This window comes from Phycodurus eques, chromosome 2 (genome assembly GCF_024500275.1).
Source record: "Phycodurus eques isolate BA_2022a chromosome 2, UOR_Pequ_1.1, whole genome shotgun sequence".
NCBI classification, from domain to species: Eukaryota; Metazoa; Chordata; class Actinopteri; order Syngnathiformes; family Syngnathidae; genus Phycodurus; species Phycodurus eques.
Window position 1 is genome coordinate 30,203,679 of NC_084526.1, and position 25,328 is coordinate 30,229,006.

The 25,328-nt window shown below is 40.6% G+C and overlaps 1 protein-coding gene across 1 annotated transcript; it reads right to left on the reverse strand.

Moving 5' to 3' along the window:
* Positions 1-246: 246 nt before the first annotated feature.
* rbm26 (RNA binding motif protein 26) lies at positions 247-24,825 on the reverse strand. The gene is made up of 22 exons (XM_061670220.1): positions 24,378-24,825; positions 24,059-24,177; positions 23,836-23,954; positions 23,053-23,144; positions 22,687-22,970; positions 21,911-22,186; positions 21,576-21,815; positions 21,206-21,346; positions 20,958-21,098; positions 20,567-20,675; positions 20,317-20,476; positions 12,744-12,938; positions 12,365-12,496; positions 12,213-12,278; positions 12,033-12,131; positions 8,828-8,902; positions 8,356-8,526; positions 6,541-6,645; positions 2,829-3,032; positions 2,131-2,217; positions 1,856-1,969; positions 247-823 (listed from the first exon to the last, which is right to left on the reverse strand). Exons 1-22 carry the CDS (start codon positions 24,434-24,436, stop codon positions 734-736), a joined length of 3,078 nt encoding a protein of 1,025 aa, XP_061526204.1. The 5' UTR covers positions 24,437-24,825; the 3' UTR covers positions 247-733.
* Between the last annotated feature and the right edge of the window lie 503 nt (positions 24,826-25,328).

Consider the following 25,328-nt stretch of genomic DNA (forward strand, 5'->3'; position numbering starts at 1 on the left):
AGTACATTTTACTGTGGAAATGTTAGAAATCTTAGATCCTTACCTTGGGGTGGAATCATTGACATATCGCAGGTTACTTTACCAATCCAACAATTGCTGGATGTAGGAATTGTTCAGGAAGTTTGCTCTTTAGGTGAACTTTTTTTTTTTGTTCGTTTTTTTTAAATGGTCAATTACAGCTTTTAAAGGATAGACCTTGTCTCACTGCCAGTTTCTTTTCACCTGTTTTGGGCAGTGTATTCTGACCATTTCAATTTATTTTTTATTTTTGTTTTTTTACACAATTCAAAATTAAAGAAAATAACTGAGGAAATAAGCTTTCATACAAATCGAATCAACCCAGACATAAAATATTTACATGAGCTTTTAACCAATTGATGTAATACTATTCTGCAAAAGCTTTATGGTCTGTCATTTCATTAAATAGTAATACAGGATTTGTTTTCTCAAACTGATAATTCAGCAAGCTGTCACATGTCCAGACAAACTATAGAGTTACGTGATCCATATTACAAAAGAATAACATAATTCTACATTAAGAGCATTTAAAAAAAATGCATCTGGAATACATATAAAAATCAAAATTCATGTTTTTTTTTTTTTCAACCAGTTACATCTTTGTGAAGTCAAGCCAAGGTGCCTAGTCAGATTTATAAACTGGCATTGAAATAAATAAACTGCTAGACATCTGGTCATCGTTGCACTCAGCTGCGAAACAACATCGAAATAATCTTCATCTGCGCCAGGAGCGAGGCTCGTTGTCATCTTCCTCCTCATCGTCGTCCTGCAGCAAGGCATCATCGCTCAGTGACTCTTCTGGGAACTGGAGAGAAACAAAAACAAAAAAGGCAAGCTATGAGCATACACATACAAACACTAGATACACATGCTCAAGATAATGATCTTAAATACAAGAGCTGTATTTAAAAAAATAATGGAAAAAAAAGGGTCACGCTTCATTGACTGCACATTTAAATTCTAATCTGAGCAGTCTTGTGTAATGGCTCCCTCTTGTGTTCTATGCCGGTACTAAGACCTTTGCACTCAGGCTTCTTGCTCTTACAGGTACTTCTAAAAAATTTGAATACCGTAGGAGAGTTCACTGGATTTCAGAAATTAAAATACTGTAGGAGAGTTTATTGTATTTGAGCATTATAATTCCAGAAGTGAAATTCAAATTATCCAGCCATACCGCTTACCCTCACTCGGGTCGCGGGCGTGCTGGAGCCTATCCCAGCTGACTCTGGGCGAGAGGCAGGGTAGACCCTGAACTGGTTGCCAGTCAATCGCAGGGCACATAGAAACAAACACGCATTCACACCTACGGGCAATTTAGAATCTTCAATTAACCTACCATGCATGTTTTTGGAATGTGGGAGGAAACCGGAGTACTCATGAGAAAACCCACACAGGCACGGGAAGAACATGCAAAGTCCACACAGGTGAGGCCGGATTTGAACCCGGGTCCTCAGAACTGTGAGGCAGATGTACTAACCAATCGTCTACCTTGCCGTCAGATTGATTCAATACAAGAAAATATTTTTCAGAAGGCCAAATCCAACCTCATTCCCATCTTCAAATCTTTTTGACTGTTTTTTTAAGTAACACTGTAATTTATTGGAGATGGTAAAATGTGGGTTTCCGTTAGCTGCAAACTAAAATCATCAAAATAATAAATAAAATAATCAAATGGTTTACTCTGTGTAGTGAATCAATACGAGTTTTTGAATTGAACTACAGAAATACATGTACCGGTAGTTTTCTAATTCTAGTTTCTTGAGATGTACCTATATCATGTAGAAAGCAGTAAGACAAATGTCTATTAAATTGCCAGACAGTGAGAAATGGCACAAACCTCATCATCCTCTGGCTCTGCCTCGTTCGCAGCCGCAGCATTCAGCGTCATGGCAGGCTTATGCCAGGCCAGGTGTAAATTCTGGTTATTCAACTTGATGCCATGGAGGGCTGCCTGTAGTTTGACAAAACAAACACATACAAGATGAAAACACATTGTAAGAGGGGTAAAAAAACATTGTGGTTAATAAAACACCCAAAACAAAGAAACAATACAGTAAAAGTGCAAATGTAATTTTGTCTTACATTTCTGATAACAATTAGAAGGCGACTCACCTGCTCTGCCTCTGCTCTTGTCCTGTAGGTGATGACTGCAGAAAAACTGTTTTCCTCAATCTGGCAATCTTCTATTTCTCCGAATTGCTTCAAAATTGTGAACATGGAGCATTGGTCACTTCACAATCAGTCTAATGACAGCAACATCACTTCATGCGGCACTTTATGCATACATATATTATTTAGTTTTTTGTTTAGGAACCTTATGTGATTGTTTCTAATAGTGTTTCCCAACCATTGATCCAAGGCACATATTATACATTAGAAAAATCTCACAGCACACCTAACAGAAATGCCACTGCAATAATGATGATCTTGGGTCAATTTACAAATTGAGTTAGTGTGAAATCTGGCAAAGCTATTATTCAACTGGTAGATACACATGTTAATTGTATCATCTCCCATGTAGTAGGAGAGCATTAAATAATTTTTCCTGTCGCTATACATCAGTGGCATAGACAGACAAACAAAGATACATCACTTGTAGTAAGTAAATAATTTGAAACCAATTAAGTGAAATTGGATAAGCAGAATAGCCTACCTGATGACATCTCACAGCGCACAAATGTGCTGCAACACAGTGGCTGGAAATCACTCTTCTAGTGTATAATAGCCCCTATGTGCAGTGGTGGATTGGACTGCCATCTATTGGACATCTACTGTATTAGTCCGACTATTGTACGAATAAGCAGACTTACGGCAAAATGTGGTAGCAGCTCTACCCGCTCTGTGTCGGTGAAACCAGAAATCACCAAGGCGCGAGGTCGATGGTCCACAACTGCATGCAGTGGAACACCTCTTCCCCGTCCTCTGGCGCCTCTTCCACGGGCCCTTGGTGTGCCACGCCCTCGAGCTGAGATCCCGCGACCTCGGCCTGGTGACAGCAGTCCCCTTTTGGCAGCCTAAACAGAGGAACACAGGGTAGACAAAAGGAAAACAGACAAAATTACAACTCAAATATGACTTTAGACAGGTTCATGAGTAACACATCAGCCGAATGGGAACTAGGGTTGCCCTGATCAGATCTTTGAGATCAGAAATCGGTCCAATGTCAGCACATAGACGAGGATCGGAACAGACTGGATCTAATATCTCAGATTTTAGTGCTCTTTACTTCTCTATCCAGCACTGCCCGGACAGCATGCAGAGCCCACGTGATCACACTAACTGGTTGAAAAGGTGCTAACATAGTAACAAGGAGTAAGAGTGACTGTTGCTTCCTTAAAGTCGTTTCTTGACACTCCAGTTGAAGTTCACTGTAAAACTAAACTCACATCACAAAATAATTACACCTAATGAATGTTCAAATACATCACAGCCTTCATTTCTTTCTTCTTTTTTGTTCACAAAAATCGCTAGCTCAAAGTTACCAAAACAATGAATGAAAAACACCATTGAAGAGCTAACGAAAATGAGGATTGAACTTGCAGCACTTACAGTATCTCTCTCAAAATAATGAATATTGGTATACAAATGCTGTATAACCACGTACAAAGTGGCAATATAACAGTATTCTGGCATATATTCCTCAAAGTCTGTGAAAAACAAGTTATCGATCGAGACTTCTACAAACCCAATTCCAATGATGTTGGGACGTTGTGTTAAACAAATAAAAACAGAATACAATGATTTGCAAATCATGTTCAACCTAACTATAATTGAATACACTATAAAGGAAAGATATTTAATGTTCAAACTGCTAAACTTTATTGTTTTTAGCAAATAATCATTAACTTAGAATTTTATGGCTGCAACACGTTCCAAAAAAGATGGGACAGGGTCATGTTTACCACTGTGTTACATCACCTTTTCTTTTAACAACATTCAGCAAACGTTTGGGAACTGAGGACAGGCATTTTCTCGCCCGCTAGAATTCTGTTAAAAAAGCTGGTCAAAATCTCCACAGCCACCTCTCCTAGATCCTTCCATACCTCCACAGGAATGGCATCACGACCAACTGCCTTTCCATTTTTCATCCACTTTAATGCCTTTCTAACTTCCGACTTACTAATCATTGCCACTTCCTGGCCCACCACACTTACCTCTTCTACTCTTCCTTCTCTCTCCTTTTCCTCATTCATCAACTCCTCAAAGTATTCTTTCCAACTGTCCACCATACTACTCGCACCAGTCAACATATTTCCATCTCTGTCCTTAATCACCCTAACCTGCTGAACATCCTTCCCATCTGTATCCCTCTGTCTGGCCAACCTGTAAAGCTCTTTTTCATTCTTCTTTAGTGTCCAACCTGGGATACATGTCATCATATGCCTCTTGTTTGGCCTTTGCCACCTCTACCTTTGCCCTACGTCGCATCTCAATGTATTCCTTTCTCCTCTCCTCGGTCCTCTCAGTGTCCCACTTCTTCGCCAACCTCTTTCCTTGGATGATATCCTGTACTTTGAGGTTCCACCACCAAGCCTCATTCTCTCCTTTCCTGACAGGAGATACACCAAATACTCTCCTGCCTGTTTCTCTGATCACCTTGGCTGCAGTGGTCCAGTCTTCTGGAAGCTCCTCCTGTCCACCGAGAGCCTGTCTCACCTCTTCCTTTCTCAGCTTCCACCACATGGTTCTCTGCTCTGCCTTTGTCTTCTTAATCTTCCTCCCCACCACCAGTCCTCTTACACACCACCGTCCTATGCTGTCTAGCCACACTCTCCCCTACCACTACCTTACAGTCAATAACCTCCTTCATATTACATCGTGTGCACAAGATGTAATCCACCTGCGTGCTTCTACCTCCGCTCTTGTAGGTCACCCTATGTTCGTGCCTCTTCTGGAAAAATGTGTTCAGTACAGCCATTACCATCGTTTTTCCAAAGTCTACCACCATCTGTCCCTCCAAGTACCTTTCCTGGATGCCGTACTTACCCATTACCTATTCATCACCCGTTTCCTTCACCAACATGTCAATTCCAATCTGCACCAATCACGACTCTCTCTCTGTCTGGGATGCTCAGAACTACTTCGTCTCGTTCCTTCCAGAATTTCTCTTTCACCTCTAAGTCACATCCTACCTGTAGGGCATAGCCACTAATCACATTAGACATAACATCCTCAATTTCAAGTTTCAGCCTAATCAATTGATCTAATGCTCTTTTCACCTCCAAGACATTATTAGCTAACTCTTCTTTTAAAATAACCCCACTCCATGGTAAAATAATTTAAACCCTGACCCTAAACTTCTAGCCTTACTGCCTTTCCACCTGCTCTCCTGGACACAGAATATATCAACCTTTCTCCTAATCATCATGTCAACCAACTCCCAAGATTTTCCTGTCATAGTCCCAACATTCAAAGTCCCCACATTCAATTATAGGCTCTGCGCTTTGCTCTTCTCTTTCTGCCTAAGAACCCGCTTTCCACCTCTCCTTTTTCTTTGACCCACAGTAGCTGAATTTCCACCGGCGCTGGAGCTGGACATTGTTAACCCGGGCCACGACCGATCCGGTATGGAATTATTTTGATGAACGCTCATATTTCCATCCATCCATCCATCCATTTTCTGAGCCGCTTCTCCTCACTAGGGTCGCGGGCGTGCTGGAGCCTATCCCAGCTATCATCGAGCAGGAGGCGGGGTACAGCCTGAACTGGTTGCCAGCCAATCGCAGGGCACATACAAACAAACAACCATTCACACACACATTCACACCTACGGGCAATTTAGAGTCTCCAATTCATGCATGTTTTTGGGATGTGGGAGGAAACCGGAGTGCCCGGAGAAAACCCATGCAGGCACGGGGAGAACATGCAAACGCGGGTCATCAGAACTGTGAGGCTGACGCTCTAACCAGTCAAAATTTTAAGCCGGGTGCCCTTCCTGACAACCCTCTGCATTTATCCGGGCTTGGGACTGGCCTCCACTTTGCACTGGCTTGTGCCCCCCATAGGGCTGCATTGACAGTAAAAAAAATAATAGTATAATTTGTATTCATTTTTTATTGAGATTATTTTTCATGTTTTTTGAATTTGTGTTTTATTTAATTTATTAAAATGTAGAATATGCTTAAGTTAAGCAGTGTTTATGTTGCAATTTAAATATATATTTTTGTTATTGGTTTTATTGAAGTTATTTTTCAGGATTTCCTAATTTTTTATTATTTGATTCAATTGTACAACATTCTTATTTTTAAAGTTACTTTATGTAACCCATTGGTTAATAATAAATGGGTCTGTTTTTCTCATACCTAGTGTTGCTGATTATTGTTCTGTTTGTCAAACGTTTTCTAACATTCAATACTACAAAATAAGTAGTATATGCATGATTATTGCCAATAACGGATCAGACCGGTATCAGCCAAAATTCAAGGGTGGAATATCGGTATGAGATCGGAAGTGAAGAAATTGGATCGGGACATCACTTCCTAGGAACGTTTTTTGAGTGAAAATAGTGACGTTATACTGTACCTCTATCTGCAGCTGGGTATATTTAATCTTCAACAAAGCAGTGTCCTCTCCAGCTTGAGTCTTCTTGTACAGGTCCAGCTCTGTATCAAGAAGTTCTCTCTGAGCCTGGGAGGAAAAAGCACATTACGTTCTGTTCTTTTTCATAGAAAGTCAATGAAGACAGAACATTGGTTAAAATATAAGACTTTTGTTATTTCTTAGTACAGTGTGCCCGCACAGAAGTCTGGAGGAAGACATGGAGCATGTAATCAAAGAGTCTAAGCAGATATCTGTGTTTTGTTTCTACATACATTACACGTTTCAATTGCTAAAAACATATGCAAAGACTTAACAATATAGTGCTGAATTGTTGAGATATAGCTTAAACATCTTTTTCACCGTTTGAATTTTCCTGATTTGGGGGGCGGGGCTAAAACACAGCCCTGTGATACTGTCTAGCGCAAGTTCCCTCCCCCACTATATCAGTACAAAGTGACGTCATTTCGTTTGGCTATGCTGTTTAGTTGTGAGTTAGCTGTGCTTAGCTTCCATAACAAGACCCATTTACCACTCCAGCGTGCAGTTAGCAAGCTATCGATGGCTACAGCCCGAAAATGCATAATCGCTGGATGCCTCAATTTACAGAACAGCTCGGTGACATTTTTTTAAGCTCCCAAAAAATGAAATACAAAAAGCAATGGATTGACTTTTTAAAGACACGCAGATGGCAAGCTGAAAATCAACCCCACAAGCCGACTCTGCAGTGCGCGTTTCATGACGGATAGTTTTGTAAACTTTGACCAGAGACAATGGGGCAATACCGACTGTTGAACTACCTGGGGTTCCTCATATCGTCCATCTGTTGTCGGGTGCCCTGTTCAGGTGTGAAATTATGTCACCAACAACAAGGGTAAGTTAACTTGTGTGCTTTTTTTAGGATTCTAGTCCACAATAACCATTAAATTTTGAAGTTGAGACTCCTAACGTGATTTTACATAGTATAAGCTATCACGCCTTCAGTATCTTTGATTCCTTTTGGTGCATCCATTAGATAAGCCCACAGCGTCTGAGAGCTGAGAGGTGGCAATTATGCAAGTTTTGAAACCTGATTTTATATACTTAGCAATTTTTTGTATTCATTCAAATTTCGTAGGCTTGTTAACATTACTCTTCTCTGTGGTGTGTCGAATTTACATCCCATTTTTTGGGCCTGCTTAGTGCCACTTTAAGAGCAAGAAGAAGAGGCAGAGAAGCCCCCAAGTGAGCTCCAGTTATAGTCGATCCCACAGAGCAGCGACAATATTTGCCTGTGAATATTGTTGTATGCTCTTATTTCAGTGTTGCTGTTCCGTGTGTGCTACAATAGCATTTCTTTAAGGGTTTATAATTACTGTACTGTAACGGCGAGGCTCATTTCTCTGTCTACGGCGTTACTCATTATATGTTAGCATTAAGCTACAGAAGTTTTGTTTGACGAAACTACTGTATACTGAGTGAACATTTTGGTGTTGAAATGTACAATGTTTAATCGTCTTTGGTTGGTGTTATGAAATATTTAAAAGGTGCATTTTAAAAAGTGTGTTTCAATATGTTTAATTGAGTTCAAAAGTGTGTGGGAAAGGTAAAAGAACAAACAAAAATGCAAATGGTTTCTCTATAATGCGGATTTTCACTTATTGCTGGTGAGTTCGGAACATATTCCCAGCAACAACTGGGCATTCACTGAATCAAGTTGAAAATCACATACAAATGAACCACCACCCCCCACTCCCGAAAAAAAAAAAAAGTGAATACAATAACAATGAATGTGTGTGCTAAGCATGCACTAAGTATTACTTGGGCCTTGCTCTTGACTGTGTGCAGTAGATTGTTGCTGCTGTTTGAGATGACTTTTATCTCATCTTGTAATTTGGTGATGCTCTTGGTTAAAGTGCCCAAGGTTTCCATGATCTTGGCTTTATCCTCTGCTTTCATTGTTTTGTTCTTCTCAAGTTTGGAGATCAGGAGCTGCGGACGACAGGGGCACAAGTGGAACAAGGTTGCAAATGCAATCAGTGTTGTCAAATACTGCATGTCGCATCTTCATGCCGTCATCAAGCTAAAACACACATCAATCTTGTAAACATCCAAAACTTAGCTTTTGATAATTGTGGATACTTCTAATATTGGACTGTAAATAAAACTCTGTATTGCAATCAATATTAAAGTCAACTTGTTTTAATCATCATTAAATGATGAACGTAAAAGATACACATTTTTATGACACTTTTCTTAGCCTGCTTCAGTCCAATCCTCCAGACGATCTTACCTTCTGTGTTTCGATGTGCTTCTCCAGTATTTCCTGCTTCTTCTTCCGTACGTCCTGTTGTAGCCTTAGGGCTTCCTGTGAAAGTATTTATGGGACATCATCAAATACTTTGCGTTTAAAAATTACAAATGCGTTGTTGAAGATGACCGCGGAAAATAAATTTAATTTCATTCGTTTGCCCAACAACAATGGTTCTCAAATGTGCGGTACGAGTATTGTTTTGGATACAATATAGGGAATTGGATGTGAAAGAATCACTGAATTACCGTACATGTTCAAACTGTGCTTAATGTTAGGGTGGCTTAAAGGACATTTACGGTTCTGTTGTGTTTAATTTTTAAGTACAATACATTTTCATTTACACTTTTAGAACGGGATGTTTTGAACATATATTTAGGTACAATTTGAACATTTACATGTAATGCATTGTAATTTAATTCTTATTTAAGCAAAATTTTTATGTTCCTATATTAGAGGGCAGCGATAATGTTCAAACTAGGGCTCCACGATTATGGCCAAAATAATAATCAGGATCAATATTGCAATAACGATAATTAATCACGATTAATCCTCATGTTCAGGAAAAATCTTTGTTTTTATTGCACTACTTTTCAAAAAACAATATGTAAAAGTTTTCAATGCAAAATGAATCTTTAAATAGGAATAAATTATAGATAATTTTTTTTTTTTTTTTTTTTAAAGTACCCCCAAAAAAATAAATAAATAAATTTCTACTTTACCAAGGGCTAACTTAATTAATGACCATTGGTCAGTCGTGCACGGTCACAAACTGCTCAAAAAAAAAAATTGTGATATCCCTATTTACTCCCAGGGTTTTTTCATTGGGGTCAGGCCAGCCGAAAGTTGAAGTCAAGTGAGCCGCTGCAATTGTTAATTAGTGTTGTTTCGTTCGCGAACGTTTCGTTCAGAAGAACGAATCTTGTTAGTGAACGAAATGAATCAGTTGATGAAATGATTTGTTTTTTTAGCTTGGCTTAGCTGTTCACTTCTGAATCTTTGACGAATGATCAATGAGCAGCCAGCGTGGGAGTGGGACTTCATTAAACGTACTGCCATGTGATTTGCGATTCGCCAGCGTTGTCACTCACTTCGGCAAATGACCATGGAGCAGCCAGTGTCAGGCGGCGCCATGTAGGCGGGGAAGGGACTTAAGTGAACTGAGTGATTTGTTCAGTGAACTGGTGTACTGAGGACCTGAGGAATGATTCGTTCGTTGAACTTCGTTTGTGATCCGCTAAGGAGCGATGTACTAGTATGAGTGATATGTTTGCGCAAGGAACGGCATATTACGCAGTGCACGCACTCATGAGTGATTTTAACCACAAGTCCTGACGTCCTTGCGGGGACAGCTTTCTAGCAGCAGTTTCTTCAAGCTAACGGCCAGTGTTGAGTCAGTCAAGCACAATAAATGTTTATACGTACACATGAATTCCCTCTGTCTCTAATGCGATTATTAAAGCTTTTTATTTAATAATATTAATACATTAAACTTATACAGAGGTTCTCTACACACTCAAAGACGCTTTCCACTAATCAGATGACAGTAACAGTAAGGTGAGTGAGCAGGAAGCCCGGGTGGCGGGGGCTGCTGTCAGCGATGCTGTCCACCGCGGTGGAATGCAGAAAAGTCACACCGACCGGTGAGAGTCTAGCTGGACTTAAGGAGACGCGAAAGGATGTTCGGTAGCTGAGCTCGCTGCACAAATGTTCATGAGTCACAATGGAAGGCAGGTGTTCGAGAGCTTGTTGAGATAAGTGATAATTTAGTTTAATTAAATTTAAAAAATATTTTTTATCTCCTAGCCTTTCCTAGTTTACAACACGTGACAATAATGCATAGTCCTTCAGTGAACGTGAAACTGAGGGATGGATCATTAGCTGAATGAGGAAGCACTTGAATGATTTTGTGAAAAAGAACTGAACAACTTGGTGAATGAATTTTTTGAACAAATCTTTTTAAAGAATTGATTCGAAGGATTCAGTACACTCAAAAGAGCTGCCGTGCCGATCACTATTGTTAATAGTGTCTTACTGTGACAGGCCACCTCTCCGCCAACGTGCTGAGGTTCAACTTCCAAATAAAAGCTTCATAAATTACTACATTGGACATTAATCTCATTTTAGACTTTTATTTTGAAGTTGGCCACAGAGCGCAGTGCCGGCGCTTAAGCCTTAAACATACGTTCACCCCCTGGTGGCTGACTGACTAGGTTGCAGGCACTGCTGCAAATTAAGCGCTTCTTATAATGCAGCAGTGCCTGCATTTTAAATGTAAAAAAAAAAATAATAATACATAAATAATTATATCACCGACGATCAAGCTCATTTAATCATGGCAGCCATAATTGCAGTCACGGTTAAAATTCAATTATTGTGCAGCCCTGGTTCAAACTGTGCATAATGCTTATAATGGCTTACAAAATTAATAGATACAGTGGACCCCGGCATACTTATGGTTTGGCACTCGCGGATTCACCTACTCATGGATTTTTTTAAATTAATAAAAAAAAATATATATGTATATATATATATATATATATATATATATATATATATATACACATATTTTTCATTTCTTTTTTGGGGGAAACCAACCCCAAAAACGCTTGTTGGGAGTGTATCCAAACATTCAAGAATTTTGGGGGTTGAAAAAACATATATATAATTTTTTTTTCAATGCAATTATAATGACCATCAATTATCCACAGCTTTTCGCTATTCATGGTCCGGCCTCCCTATCCTCCGCGGATAGTGGGGGTCCGCTGAAAACTCCGACAGCAACCGACAATCAGGACTGCCGCAAAAAATTTCGATACCCCCTACCGACCCCTGACGACTTGCACGCTGCCAGAACTAAGACAAGAGAATGCAAACTCCTCTTGGACTCTCCCCATCCTCGTCACCACCTCTTCCAGGTCCTTCCCTCGGGTAGGCGCTATCGATCAATGAAAAACTAAAACAAGCACACATTCCAACAGTGTCTACCCTCTTGCCATTAAATTGTTAGAGGCTAAGTGACTCTCCGTAGTGTGTTTTTATCATTCAAAATAATTTTTTGTCAAAATGGCTGTCCGTCGTCGTACTAGAGCGACTCCAACTACAAGAGACAAATTCCTTGTGTATTTGTAACATACTTGGCAAACAGAGAGGATTCTCATTCTTAAAGCACCATTTCTCCTCTCACCTGTTTCTTCTTTAGAGAGTCATCTGTGGTTTTCTGGACAGCTTTTAAGGCTGCAGGATTGTATACAGTCTTTGAGAGGCCCGCAGAGGTTGAAAACACCTGCAATTGCGTAAAATGTGAATACAAAAACTTTTATACAATGTATAAAGGAACAAAAGGATCTGGTTGGCTAACACTTGCCTTCTCAACAGGAGCAGGTTTGGCAGCGAAACCCAGACGCTCCTTCACTGACACTTTTGCAGTGTTCTGAATGAGTTGTGGAGTAAGGGGGAGTAACATGTCAATACAAATACTTTACTTTTGACAAGCAGACTTACAGCCCTCCCACACACCTGAGAAGTTACGTTGGAGTCCTGTGAAGGCTCAGAGTTTGCAGTGAGAAGAGGCCCAAGGCGATCTTTGACAGACTGCTTCAGCGATGTCGCTGAGGACTGCTGAATGTTCGAGAGAGATTTAAATAAATCCTAAAAAAAAATACAAAAAATTGAGTTCTCTACCCAGCATATGTTGTTGCTTAAAAATGTATTGTCATTGCTGTACTTTTTGTCCAAACAGGACATTGTGTAAATAATCCAAAACAAACCATTTTGAATTTTCTGTATTAAACAATGCCAAAACAATGTATATGAATTATACTTTATGTAGGGTGTGAAGCTCTACCCAGACTATGTTGCCAATTTATTCTACCAGAGATCAAAAAGAACATTTTACCATGGCTGGCTGTGACTGCAACTGCTGTACGTGAGACAGACCCTGTCCTGGTACATCACCTCCGTTTTCCCGGAACCAATGTACTCGGATAAAGCGGTTGTTGAGGACAGCCTCTGTGCTTTGTATGGCCCGCTTGGCCTCATCTGGGGATGCAAACTGTATCAGTGCACCCTCTGGGTCATCCTGGTAGGCCACCTTTGAAAAAACACACTATATTTTAAAAAATGGTAACAATGGAGATGATACCAATAGTTGTGAAAATATTGCTTACAATTAACAAAAACAAACTGCAAAAGCATACCGTAATGCCAGTTTACTTTAGTAAACTAAAGATTTACAGTGGACCCCCAGTAATCGAGGGGGATAGGGATCGAGCCCGACCGCCAACAGACAATTCCCGTGAATAATTGATGACCAAATCCACAAAGTTTTTTTTAAATCGTTTTTAACTTTTTGCCCACACAGAGCCGGCGTTTTGGAAGCTCAAAAACGATAATTTTTCTAAATCGGGTTCTAGGGTGGATAGATCTCAAATGTGCTTCCCTCGCTTTCATCGCCGTGTACATACACTGCAACAACATCACAACAATTGTGGATCAGAGTGTCTGATAATCTTTATCATGGCGGTGATTTGGACTTTCATTCCCAAGCAGAATTTCGACCTGGTCGTCAGTCTACGGAGAAGTCTGCTTTCTTTCTATGCTTTCTTGCATGGGCTTCTTATTCCCTCCTATTTGTGACTTACTGTGGCAGTGTTACAGCCCCATTCCAGGCCTTGCACATATACTACAGCATTTCAGTTTCTTCGTGTAGGCAAATTTCTTTAAACGATTCCGTGTATACAAGGAACTTGAACTGAACTAAAGAAAAAGATTGGTTCCATTTCCATGTGGACAGGGCCTAAGAGTGATTATAACTGACTAAATGAATTACTTAGAACATAAATATTCCACAAACTATGATCCAAAACACTTTAAAAGTATTTAAAACAAACATGATCAAACATCGCTGAACCCATAAAAATACAGTACAGTAAACAGCTTACAGCTAAGCACGCACATACACATCAACCATTCTGATGAATTACTGTGAACATTTGACTGTGGAGGAGTTACACGGATGGTGTCAATGCCCTGGGACAGCCTGTGCTGGTGGGAAACTGCTGAATCGTAACCCTCTGGGTCGTAGTAGCAGTTAGCACTTTGGTGTTTACTGACCTGAAACCACTGGATCTAAGAAGTGACAACACAAACTGGCAGTCACAGATAGGTTTAGCAATGTTGTAACGGACTCCACTAGTCTTGAAGCCATGTTTAGCGTAGTTTGTTGAGTCAAAGCAGCAACAGCAGACATGGCCGCCATCTTATCTAGCCAATACTGCTGTCAATCACAAATCTAACCACTGCTGTTAGATTTGTAATTGGATGAGTCAGTCGAGTGATGGGAACGAAACAAGTTAGTGATCGTGGGTGTAGGAACAACCTTCTTTTTTTAAACGGACAACTAGTTTGGTTTTTGGCGTTTATGGCAGACAGTAACCGTAAGTCTCTATAATTGAGACACTACTAAAAAAAAATTAGTTTAAAAAAGAATAGAGATACTGCTTGGCCATGAAAATAAAATAATATATACAGACCCTTTCCAAAAAAAAATTAATATCATGGAAAAGTGTATTTATTTCCATAATTCCATTCAAAATTTTAAACTTTCATAATAGATTTAGGGCCCACAATTTAACCATTTTCAAGTTTGTTTTTACAGAATTTGGGCTTCCAGGTCATAAAACCCACAAAATCAGGAATTTAAAAAGTTTGGATACTGTGAAGAAACACACCGTTTACTTCTCAGTTTTTGTAGAAAACAACAACAAAAAAAGAAATTAGGGTCACATTAAATTAATCAAAATATGGAACTTTCAAAACAATGTTAATCAATACTTGGTTGGGAATCCCTTTGCTGTAATCACTGCCTCGATGCGCTGTGCCATTGAGGCAATCAGCGTGGGAGGTATGGAAGATGTCCTTGGGTCTGGTGGCCCTCATTTTCCTTTTGATAATACCCCATTGATTCTCAAAGGGGTTTAGATCCGGCGAGTTGGCTGGCCAGTCAAGCACTGTGATGGCATGGGAATCGAACCAGGTTTTGGTGCTTCTGGCGGTATGGGCCAGGTCCCGCTGGAAGATGAAATCTGCATCTCCATACAGTTTCTCAGCAGAAGGGATCATCAAGTCCTCTAAAACATTCTGGTAGATTGGTGCGATAACAATGTGCACCTGCACTGCACATTGCACCCCAAATCATGACTGACTGTGGATATTTCCCACTGGACCTCAAGCAGCTTGGGTTCTGTTCTTCGCCAGTCTTCCTCCAAACCCTCGGATCTTGATTCCCGAATGAAAGGCACACTTTACAGTAATCGTAAAAGAGGACCTTGGACCACTGGCCAGCAGTCCAGTCCTTCTTCTCTTTGGCCCATTTGAGGCGCTTCCTACGTTGGCTCAGGCTCAGAAGTGGCTTGACCCAAGGAACCCGACAGTTGTAGCCCATCTCCCGGATGCGTCTGAATGTGGTGTTTTTTTTAAGATGAACTCAACTGAACCAATCTGAAGCAATTTAATGACACCTGGGGAAACCTGTCCATGTGCTTAAAAGTTTAGTAGATGATTAGTGTGTGACACTCGGTTTAAAACATTTATGGCCTGGGAAATTTGGGCTGATTTCTTCACAGTATTCAAATTTTTTGAATTCCTGATTTTGTGAGTTTTATGAGCTGGAAGCCCAAATTATGTAATAATAATTTTTAAAAAATACTTGAAATTCATGAAATTGTGGGCCCTGAATCTATAAATCTATAAATCTATGAAAGTTTAACTTTTTGAATGGAATTATGGAATTAAATGAACTTTTCCATGATATTCAATTTTTTTGGAAAGGGTCTGTATATTTCAACTTTTTTGCCACGTTTAAGAAAACTGCAAATAGGTGACCTTTTCAGCATACAGCGGCTGAAATAAGTATTTAACAGGTCACCATTTTTCTCAAATATATTTCCCAAGGTGCTGTTGACAAAAATTTCACCAGATATTGGAAACAACCCATGTCATCTATACATGCAAAGAAAGTAGAACAAAATAAGATCATAAATTAAGTTGGGTGTAATAATGTGAATTGGTACAGGGAAGAAGTATTGAACATGCCAACTGGTATTTATTTAATACTTCGTACAAAAGCCTTTGTTTTAACTGACAGCTTCAAGGTGCCTCCTGTATAGAGAAAATAGTCGCATGCATTGCCCTGTTACAATTTTTGGCCCATTCCTCCACACAAGCAGTCTTCAAATCTTGAAGGTTCCATGGGCTTCTTTTATGGACCTTGACTTTCAGTTCTTTCCATAGATATTCAATAGGATTCAAGTCAGGTGATTGGCTGGGTCATTCTAGCAGCTTTCTTTTTTTCCAATCGAGAGTTTCCTTGGCAGTATGTTTTGGATCATTATCCTGCTGAAATGTCCGCCCTCGTTTCATTTTCATCATCCTCGTAGATCAGGGGTGCCCAAACTTTTTGGCTCAGAGGCCACATTGCCGTAAAAAAATTGTCATGCCGGCCAGCATTAATTTTACATGCTACCGACGAGGGGAATGCTTTTTTGTATTTTTATTTTACTGTTTTACTATACTGTCTGCTGTTAGGTAGATCTTATAACTGCCTGACCTGGATAAATGAAGGTTAAAATAAAAATGAATGAAATGCAAAATAAAGTATTTTTATGAAATTTGACTCAAACTTTATTCATCAGAATCAACAAACAACATGTTTGCATTAATGTGAAGGGTGATACTGAGATCTCGACTGCAGTAAATGGGGCAGGTCTGGCTCAAAAGCGGTGGTTGTAATGCGCAAGATGTCACGCAGGTGGGAGTCACTTAGTCTTGTCCTCACGCGGTTCTTATTCATGTTCATGACTGAGAATGTCTTCTCACAGAAGTATGTCGAGCCAAACAAGCTCAACATTTTCTTAGCAAATGTACGAATCTCTTGGAACCTGTCTTTATCCAGCTGCTGATAAAAGTTGACAAGAGGGAGTTGTTGGTACCGGCTGTGACACTCTGTGTCACACTGCAGCTCAATGAGCTCCAACTGCAGGTGGGCTGGAACGTCACTGAGATCCACAGAAACGGTTTGGCACATAGAACTTTTGGGTGAATAATACAATGGAGTTTTATAGCTTTACCTCCTTCTTCGCTTACTTTGTGACACACTAGGGTTGATAATCCACTGTGCCAACCATGGCAGGTGCGCCATCCGTAATAATCCCCGTGATTTTATTCCACTTTAATTTCATGTCATGTACGGCGGAACAAACAGAAGGAAATAAATATTTCCCTCTTGTTTGGTCCTTAAGGCTCTGGAGGTAAAGTAGCTCTTCACGCACGTTCATTTCACCGTCCACTCCTCTAAAAAAAAATTAGGAACTGAGCGCTGTCGGATGCATCCGTTTCGTTTCGTCACAGGCTCACGAACAAAATTCAATCTCCACTCCTTTTGCGTCCAACTGTCTCTTAATATCAGAAGAAACTTCTTCGGTCCTTCGTGACACAGTGCTACGAGCCAGGAAAACATTGGCGAACTGTTGCTTATTCTCAGGACAAATGTTCTCCACCACTTTCACCACACAGTCTTTAATAAATTCACCCTCAGGTTTGCAGTGCTTGGCAATCAGCGTTGCCACCTCATAGCTTGCCTTTGTTGTATTTTCATTTGACTCACTGCCTCTTGTGAAAAAGTGTTGCTGTGCCGTTAAACCAACTTCCAGTTGCTTCAATTTTTCACTGCGTTCGTTCCCAGTTAGCTTGTCGTAATTAGCATGTGCCGTCTGGTCGTGCCTCTTTATATTGAACTCCTTGAACACAGCCACAGTCTCTTGGCAAATTAGGCAGACGCAGTTGTTTCTAAACTCAGTGAAAAAATATTCAGACTTCCATTTGTCCTGGAAACGTCGGCCTTCGCTATCAACTTTCCTTTTCTTACTTCCAGTTGCCATTTTAGAAATGGGCAAAAAACAGATCATGCGCAAAACAGCCCCGCGAGAGTTCAGCCACAACTTTACTGCCATCCTGTGGTGAAATATAAAATTGCGCGTGTATTTTGTACTGCCGGGCCACATATTATTGGTTTTATGACAGAGGCTTCGGGCCAGTGGAAATATGAACACGGGCCGGATTTGGCCCGGGGGCCGGACTTTGGGCATGCCTGTCGTAGATGGCAGCAGATTTTTGTCAAGAATGTTTGCACATTTATCCTTCCTTCAATAACGTGAAGTTTAACTGTACAATTTTTTGAAAAGCAGCCCCACACCATCATGTTCCCACCTCTGAACTTCAGTGTTGGTATAGTGTTTTTAGGTTGATGTGCAGTGCCATTTCTCCTCCAAACGTGGTGTGCATTATGGTATCCAAACAGTTCAACTTTGCTCTCATCCGACCAGACTATACTCTCCCAGTATTTAACTGGCTTGTCCAAATGTTGTTCAGCAAACTTTGACATGCTTTTTTTTCCAGCAATGGGGTCTTGCATGTTGGGCGTATATACAGGCCATGGCGGCGGGGTTCATTAACCTCTGTTTTCCTGCTAGTTGAAGGTCTTTTTGAAGCGCTCCACAGGTGATCCTTGGCTCTTGGACAACTCTTCTGATTATTCTTTGCACTCCTCTGTCACAAATCTTGCGAGGAGCACCTGATTGAGGCAAATTTATGGTGGTATGATCGGCTTTCCACCTACGTATTATGGCTCCACCCGTGCTCACCGGAACATTCAGAAGCTTAGATATGCGCCTGTAATCAATGCCATCGTTATGTTTTGCAACAATTAGTTTGTGATGGTCTTGAGACAGCTCTCTGCTCTTACCCATCATGAGATGTGTCTTGACTCACACCTTGGCAATGAGACCTTTTTGTTGGCCATCAATTAGGACTGAACCATCTGATATTCATTTGCACTGACAACGGGCTCGATTGCTGTTTGATAGATTTTAGGTGTTGTCTTGGCCTTCCACGCCTTTTTGCATCTCCCTTTGTTCATGTGTTCAATAACCCCCCCATGTCATTTCACATGTTTACACACAACTTAATTTTTTATCTTATTTGTTCTACTTTTTTTGTATGTGTGGATTACTTGGGTTGGTCCCAGCATCTGGTGAAATTTTCAGGTCAATAGCACCTTTGGAACGATATTTAGTGAGAAAAAAAATGGTGATGTGTTAAATATTTCAGCCGCTGTATATCGGAGGATAGGTTAAAAAATATCTACAAATACTGGAGGTGAATTTGCGAATACAGAACCGTGAATACGCGGGGGTCCACTGGAATTTCTTGTGAGACACACTTTCTTATGGCAACCAATCAACTACATAATGTGTTAAATGGTCCATATTTTGGCTATTTAGACCACCATAGAGTGACTCTCCAACATGACCTTAGTATAAAAGTGTCTATTTCATTTAAAAAAAAAAAAAAACAACCTTGGTTTTCTCATATGAGTATCCAGAAAAAGCCTTCTGACAGCTACTTCTCTTTGATCCAGTTTTCTATCAGCTTTGGCCGTCCCCTTTCCTCCGATTGGTTGCGTCCGTGTAGTAGACCCACTTGTGAGAGCTTGTGTTTGTTATATTGACAGCGCTGGCTCGGGAGCGGAAATGGAAGGCGGAGATCTTCGCTAGTTACGTAGATAAGCTCGGGAAATTCGAATGACCGGATTTCAGGCCTCTCGGCAGAAAAACATCTAGGACTCAGGAATGCATGGCGGATTTGAATTCATATTTCATGTTTACTGAGGCACCATAGAGACAATATTACAACCCAAATACTAGAAAAAGTTGGTTTGGCAAAATATGTCCCCTTTAAATAATTTTTAACTACAAATCAAATCAAGTCACTGATAATTGTCTTATTGCATAATAAGAGCAATGTAGAGGGCACTGTTAATTCAATGTCAACTAGTTTGCTTGTTAAAGAGATTCTTAAAAATGTGAATGCAGCAACCACACGGACCTCTGATGTGGCACTATTTTGAGATGAATGCTCTGCTCAACAAGTTCACAACTTTCTTAGGGAGACGCTCATCCCTCACTTGGAGCCCTACAGACAGGTGGAAAGTGATTGGATGGAGGTTCCTGAGCAAAATAAACGTGTCGATAGCTGCATCTATACAACTGTGGTTTCAGTAAGCTATATGTAATTTATTAAGTTTCATTTTGCTTTTACTACTATGAGAAGAGTTTCAGTGGGGAACTTTAGTCTTTCTGCCCAGCTTGTTCATTCTCCTCATAGTGAATCAAATGTCCATCCTATAGTCCAATATGCAAAGACCTAATGATACACTGTAAAGGGAAATGACATTCTTCACATTTGACTGACATGGAAATATCCATCAGATTTTGTCAGACACACATGAGTGCACGCACGGAGTAACACATTAGCTTGCATGCATCATGGACAGAATAGCTTACCTTTGCACCGTCAGGCAGCAGACTAACAAAAGAAACAAACAAGATGACAGCAGTTAAAAGGTGACCTACCTGCAGGTTGACGATGGTTCCAAACTTGCTAAAATGTTCATTGAGTTTGCTGATGTTGTTGAGTTCAGAAGGAATTTGCCGAACCAGCAGCTTGGAGTTAGGAGCGTTAAAGGGACCTCTTCTGAGATAGCCCAGGTGGTTGGGTTTGTTATAATTAGGTCTGAGAAAAGAAAATAAATTTCTGTCAGAGATGTCTTTTGTTCATCCATTTTTAAGATTTATTGCAAGAGTCTACTAAATAATGTCTCACCTGTCAAACCAAGGTTTCTTGTGGAGAATGCCTCCATCATGTGAACCAGCTGGTCTCTTCCTCAGGCCAGAATCCATAACAATCCTCATACTGTTGTTTGGAAGCTTGTCTAGGGAAGGGCAAAGTCTAAACTGACCAGTCTATATAACGCTGCTAGAAAGGATTTGACTATTACATAGGCGAGGACAAATGCACATTATCCAGTAGTTCTTATAGGGTGGAAACATGGAAAAGTATAGAACAGCTATTTTACCACATGCAAATGCATTCAAAATTCACTCAATAAATATATGGTATTATTCAATGATCCCAAAGGTAACTCTGGTACTGGTGTATTGCATAGGACTCCCTAATAAACCTGCTCGAATGTTTGCCATCAGATAAGGCCTACCTTTCTGTGGCTGGTCCACATCGCCCATAGTGAGGCCGATCAGGTTGGGCCTCTGGGCATTGACCCGGTGGCGGTACACTGGCCTGGAGCTACTAGTGATACTGGGAGCCTCAGGGTTGTACACATCAGTCTCATAGGTATCTGGCGGGTAGAGTACAGCAAGCAATGGTGTAACCAATAATTGTGTCAATTGGTTTCAAACGCATTCAATTACTAGAGAACAATAAAAGTCACACTACTACAATAACCTGAGGGGAAAAGTGGTGTCGGCATTTGGGGCACTGAAGAGCGCATGCCAGAGGTGACAATAGTGGGAACAGCACTCGTAATGGAATTTGGAGGCGCATCCATTCCAGATGGTTGAAGTGGATGAAGAGGTGGCGGTGGTCCTGAAAATGCAGGAAAAAAAATTAATACCTATAACAGGTGTGATTAATTCTATTATAGATGTTGTTATTAACTGTAAAGTTCAACAAAAATAGCATTGAACAGTGGTGCATCAACAATTACAAACCTTTTACACAATGTTCTAAATTTCACTCAAAAAGCAAGTGCCTATTCTCCAGAATGTTGTGAATTTTCTTATTACAATACAGTAGAAATGGTCTCGATTCTTACCTGCAACTGGCGGAAGGCTTGGTGGTAGAGTGCCTGGTGGGGGCACAGGAGGCCCTAGATTCACAGGTGGGGGGTTCAGTAGTGGTGGAGGTGGAAGGCCTGGGGGCGGAGGGCCGTCCACACCTGGGATGGGTGGAGGCTGGAAGGGTAGCATATTGGGCAAACCGACATCCTCCACTACAACTGGGTCACTTCCATGGTCGAAAGGGCACATGTCTCCTCTCATGCAGAAGCCTTTCTCTGAAGGACAGACATGACATCATTACCAAAATAAAGTCTAAATGAGTTTAGTGACCGCAAAAAGCTCATCCTGTCCACTTTTCTGTTTTCCTCACCATCATAGTCACGGCACCGTTTCCTTGGTTGAGGAGGGGGCCCTCTAAAAGGAACGCGATCCACAGGGAGCTCTGGGTGGAAATCTGACCAGCTTTCAGTTGTGTTGTTGCTGTGATGATGAGTGGGCGCGATGACCGTGATGGTGCTGCTAAGTGTTGGCACGGGGAAATGGGAAGTGGTTGCAGTGGAAACCAGTACAGCTGTGGTGTAACCATCAGCACCTTCCAACCTGTCCACTCGATCGTGATCGTACTTCAACTTTCCAGGATCCCGTTCTTTAAACGAAGAGCGTGACAACCATTAGAGTTAAAGGGGAAGTAAACCCACAATTCAATTTCAAGGTCACATGACATTCGCAACATTGACGAAGGTAGTCTTGACATTAATGTCAATCACTAACAGAGGGTGGCATTGCCCAAAACGGCGGTCAGTCGATTGATGGATACTGATGAATATCTGTTTAATTCTTATCTCACGAACGCAATATTAACCACAATGCTGTGTTTTGATTATTGATGGCTAATACAATGTATTCATTCCTTAATCAAAAAAAATTGTGGGCTTATTTCCCCTTTCACAAAAAAGAGATTTGATAGCATGCTGCTTGATATTTGAAATTCTTACTAAGCAGTGCTGGGTATCCAAGGTCTTTCTTTCAATTCAGGGCAGACTGGGCTGCTATCAAGACTGAAATATGCCAACTCCTAATGCTTATATTTAATGCATTTTCTTTCTGCAAACATCTGCACTTGCAGTACAACAATCAAGTTGTTACCTCTACTCCTGCTTCTCGAATGAGTTCTGCTGTGAGAGGGACTCCCGCTTCGTGCTCTGTCCCGGTCACGTTCTCTGTCTCGTTCTCTGTCCCTGTCCCTATCCCGGTCTCGATCCCGGTCTCGAGTACGATCCTTGCTCCAACTCCTGCTGCGGCTGCGACTGTAACTACGACTGCGACCTCTCCTCCGATTGTAGCGATCACGGTAAGAATCCCTTCTGGGCGGGTTGCGATCGTAATCCCTTTTTCTGGAACGGTCATCTCTTTTACGATCATCTACTCTCCTAATAATTTGGATAACAACATGACAGGCAGTTAAAGAAGAAACCAAACACTGCATGTGAAATTATCTTTTGGTGCACACACCTGCCATCTCTACTGTAGCGGGAACTGGAGGGAGGAGGGCTGTTATTCACTCGTCGAGAAAACTTTTTGTCACGTTCTTCTTCTCGATTTGCCTAAACAACAAAAATATGCACGTTAGACTTGGGCTGTCATGGTATTTACTATATCAACTTAAAATAACATGGACACGATAGTTTTTCCAGACACAATAAATTCGCATTGTGGTGAGCCGGCTCACAAAGCACGCAAACGGCAAGAGAAACAGCTGTGTCATTGGCCGCTGGTGGGCCAGTGGACAGGTGTTGTCGGCGTCCAACGCTCCACAGTTTTGCTCAATGTGCCACATGTAGATCCACACAACAGAGACACTTAAGGGAAAGTGAACTGTTTATTAAGTTCGCTAGCCCGCGAGGTAAGAAGCTAAACAGCCGGCTCGACTGCAGCAACAACTCACAACAGCAACATTGTACTCGCTCCGAGTTGTTGTGTATGTTAACTGTTTATTAAGCATAACCTCAGCAGCACACATTATTAAGCCAGTAGTTTAGAGGCATAATAAAAACAATGACCCTATCGTTTATCACGATAGTTTCCGGGAAAATATATTGTCCCAAAAAAAATTATTGTGACAGGGCTACTTTAGACCAAATTGCTGCTGTATTTTCCAAAGTAACCATTTTAACATTTACAATTTTAATCAGTTAGTTGAGACAGACGTGCTAAATTATGTATAAATATGATGATGATCTGTTCCTTCTTTTGATTTGGTACAATTAGCAACAAATTACTTTGAAACAAAGTTACCTCATCTTTTTTTGGGTCATCTTTCTCAACCTTGACCAAAGTGGGTCGTGGTTCCGTCTGAGGCAGATAGCTTTTGTTGTCTATAGCTTCAAACAGCTTGTCCACAAATTGCTGAGTTTCTGGGAGAGCATTTGAGTCAACAACAACAAAATAATCAATAGAAAACACATTCCAGGTCAGAGGAGAAGACAAATCAAAGTGTTACTGTAAAATTGATAGATACCTTTCTGAAGAAACACGTCCAACTGGTCGATACACAAAGCTTTCAGTTCTTTTTCCGTTTTGTCTTTTTTCACCAAGGCAACAACATACTTGGCGAGTGCTGATGGGTCTGCATCGCAGCTACAATAGTAGAACAAACAACTTTTGAATTGCAGCAGATCCTTGGGGGTAATATGGACATTTGATCGAAACTAACAATTAAAGACATTCATATTTTGCTACTAAGTAAGTGTGTGTGCGTTTGTTGGACAAAAACATTGATATTAAGTGACGCTGCAGTGTGAATTGAGTTGTGGCTAACAGCTACCGTTTCTACTTACATGGGCTCGAGTGTGTTAGACAGCCATGTTTTCAAAGCATCCAGATTTTCAATTATCATTTTAGATCCAGCACGAACTTTCTTTACACAGCTGCCCAATTATATTATGTGCCACGAGTAATTGTGGACATTTGCTGAAGTAAGTTGCCACTTGAGTCTTTAGTTTCTGCGACGATGCTAAGCGCGCCGTTAGCTTAACTTAGCAGCAACAATGCTGACTGAGTTAGCAGCCAAAGTGCCAGGCCGCAAAACGTGCTATCGGACGCCCGTAAACTGATTGTGACGGACCCGCGTCTCCAGTGCGCCGAAATGTCAACAGTTTCCACTAACTCGACACTAATTAGAATAAAATGGAACAGTTAAAAATGCAGGTGATTTGCACGCGGAACGTATTACATGATTTACGCCCCTCGGTAGCTAACGTGCCAAGCCGACTATTTACTTCCGCTTTTGATCTCGTTAGCAGCTATCGCGAGATCAGCGTTAACACAGGAACACGTTTCATATGGATAGGTTTGTCATCACTGTTGGATGCGACATCATTGCATGTGAAGTGGAAAATAAACTTTAAAAAATACCAATTAAAAATGTTTGGGCTATCTCATCAAGGACTGTGTATTTAAGCATTATTAATATTTTTTTTTTTAAATATACATTGACATTATACATTCTATGCGATACAACATGTTTGTTGGAAATTTGGGGCTTTTTCATGTTGCTCTGGTACGATTATTTCATCCATTGCCACACTTTCATACATTAAACCTTTAACATACTTCTGATGAGGGGGGGGAATGTACAAATTGTTTTTCAAATCATAATTCCATTATGTTATGGTTTCCAGTTTTACTAAAACTACAGTAGGAGCAGTTTAAAAAAGAAAAAGAAAAAAAACTGCAGATAAATACAAATACATACGTTCGTTAAATAAAATACTAAAATACAAATCATT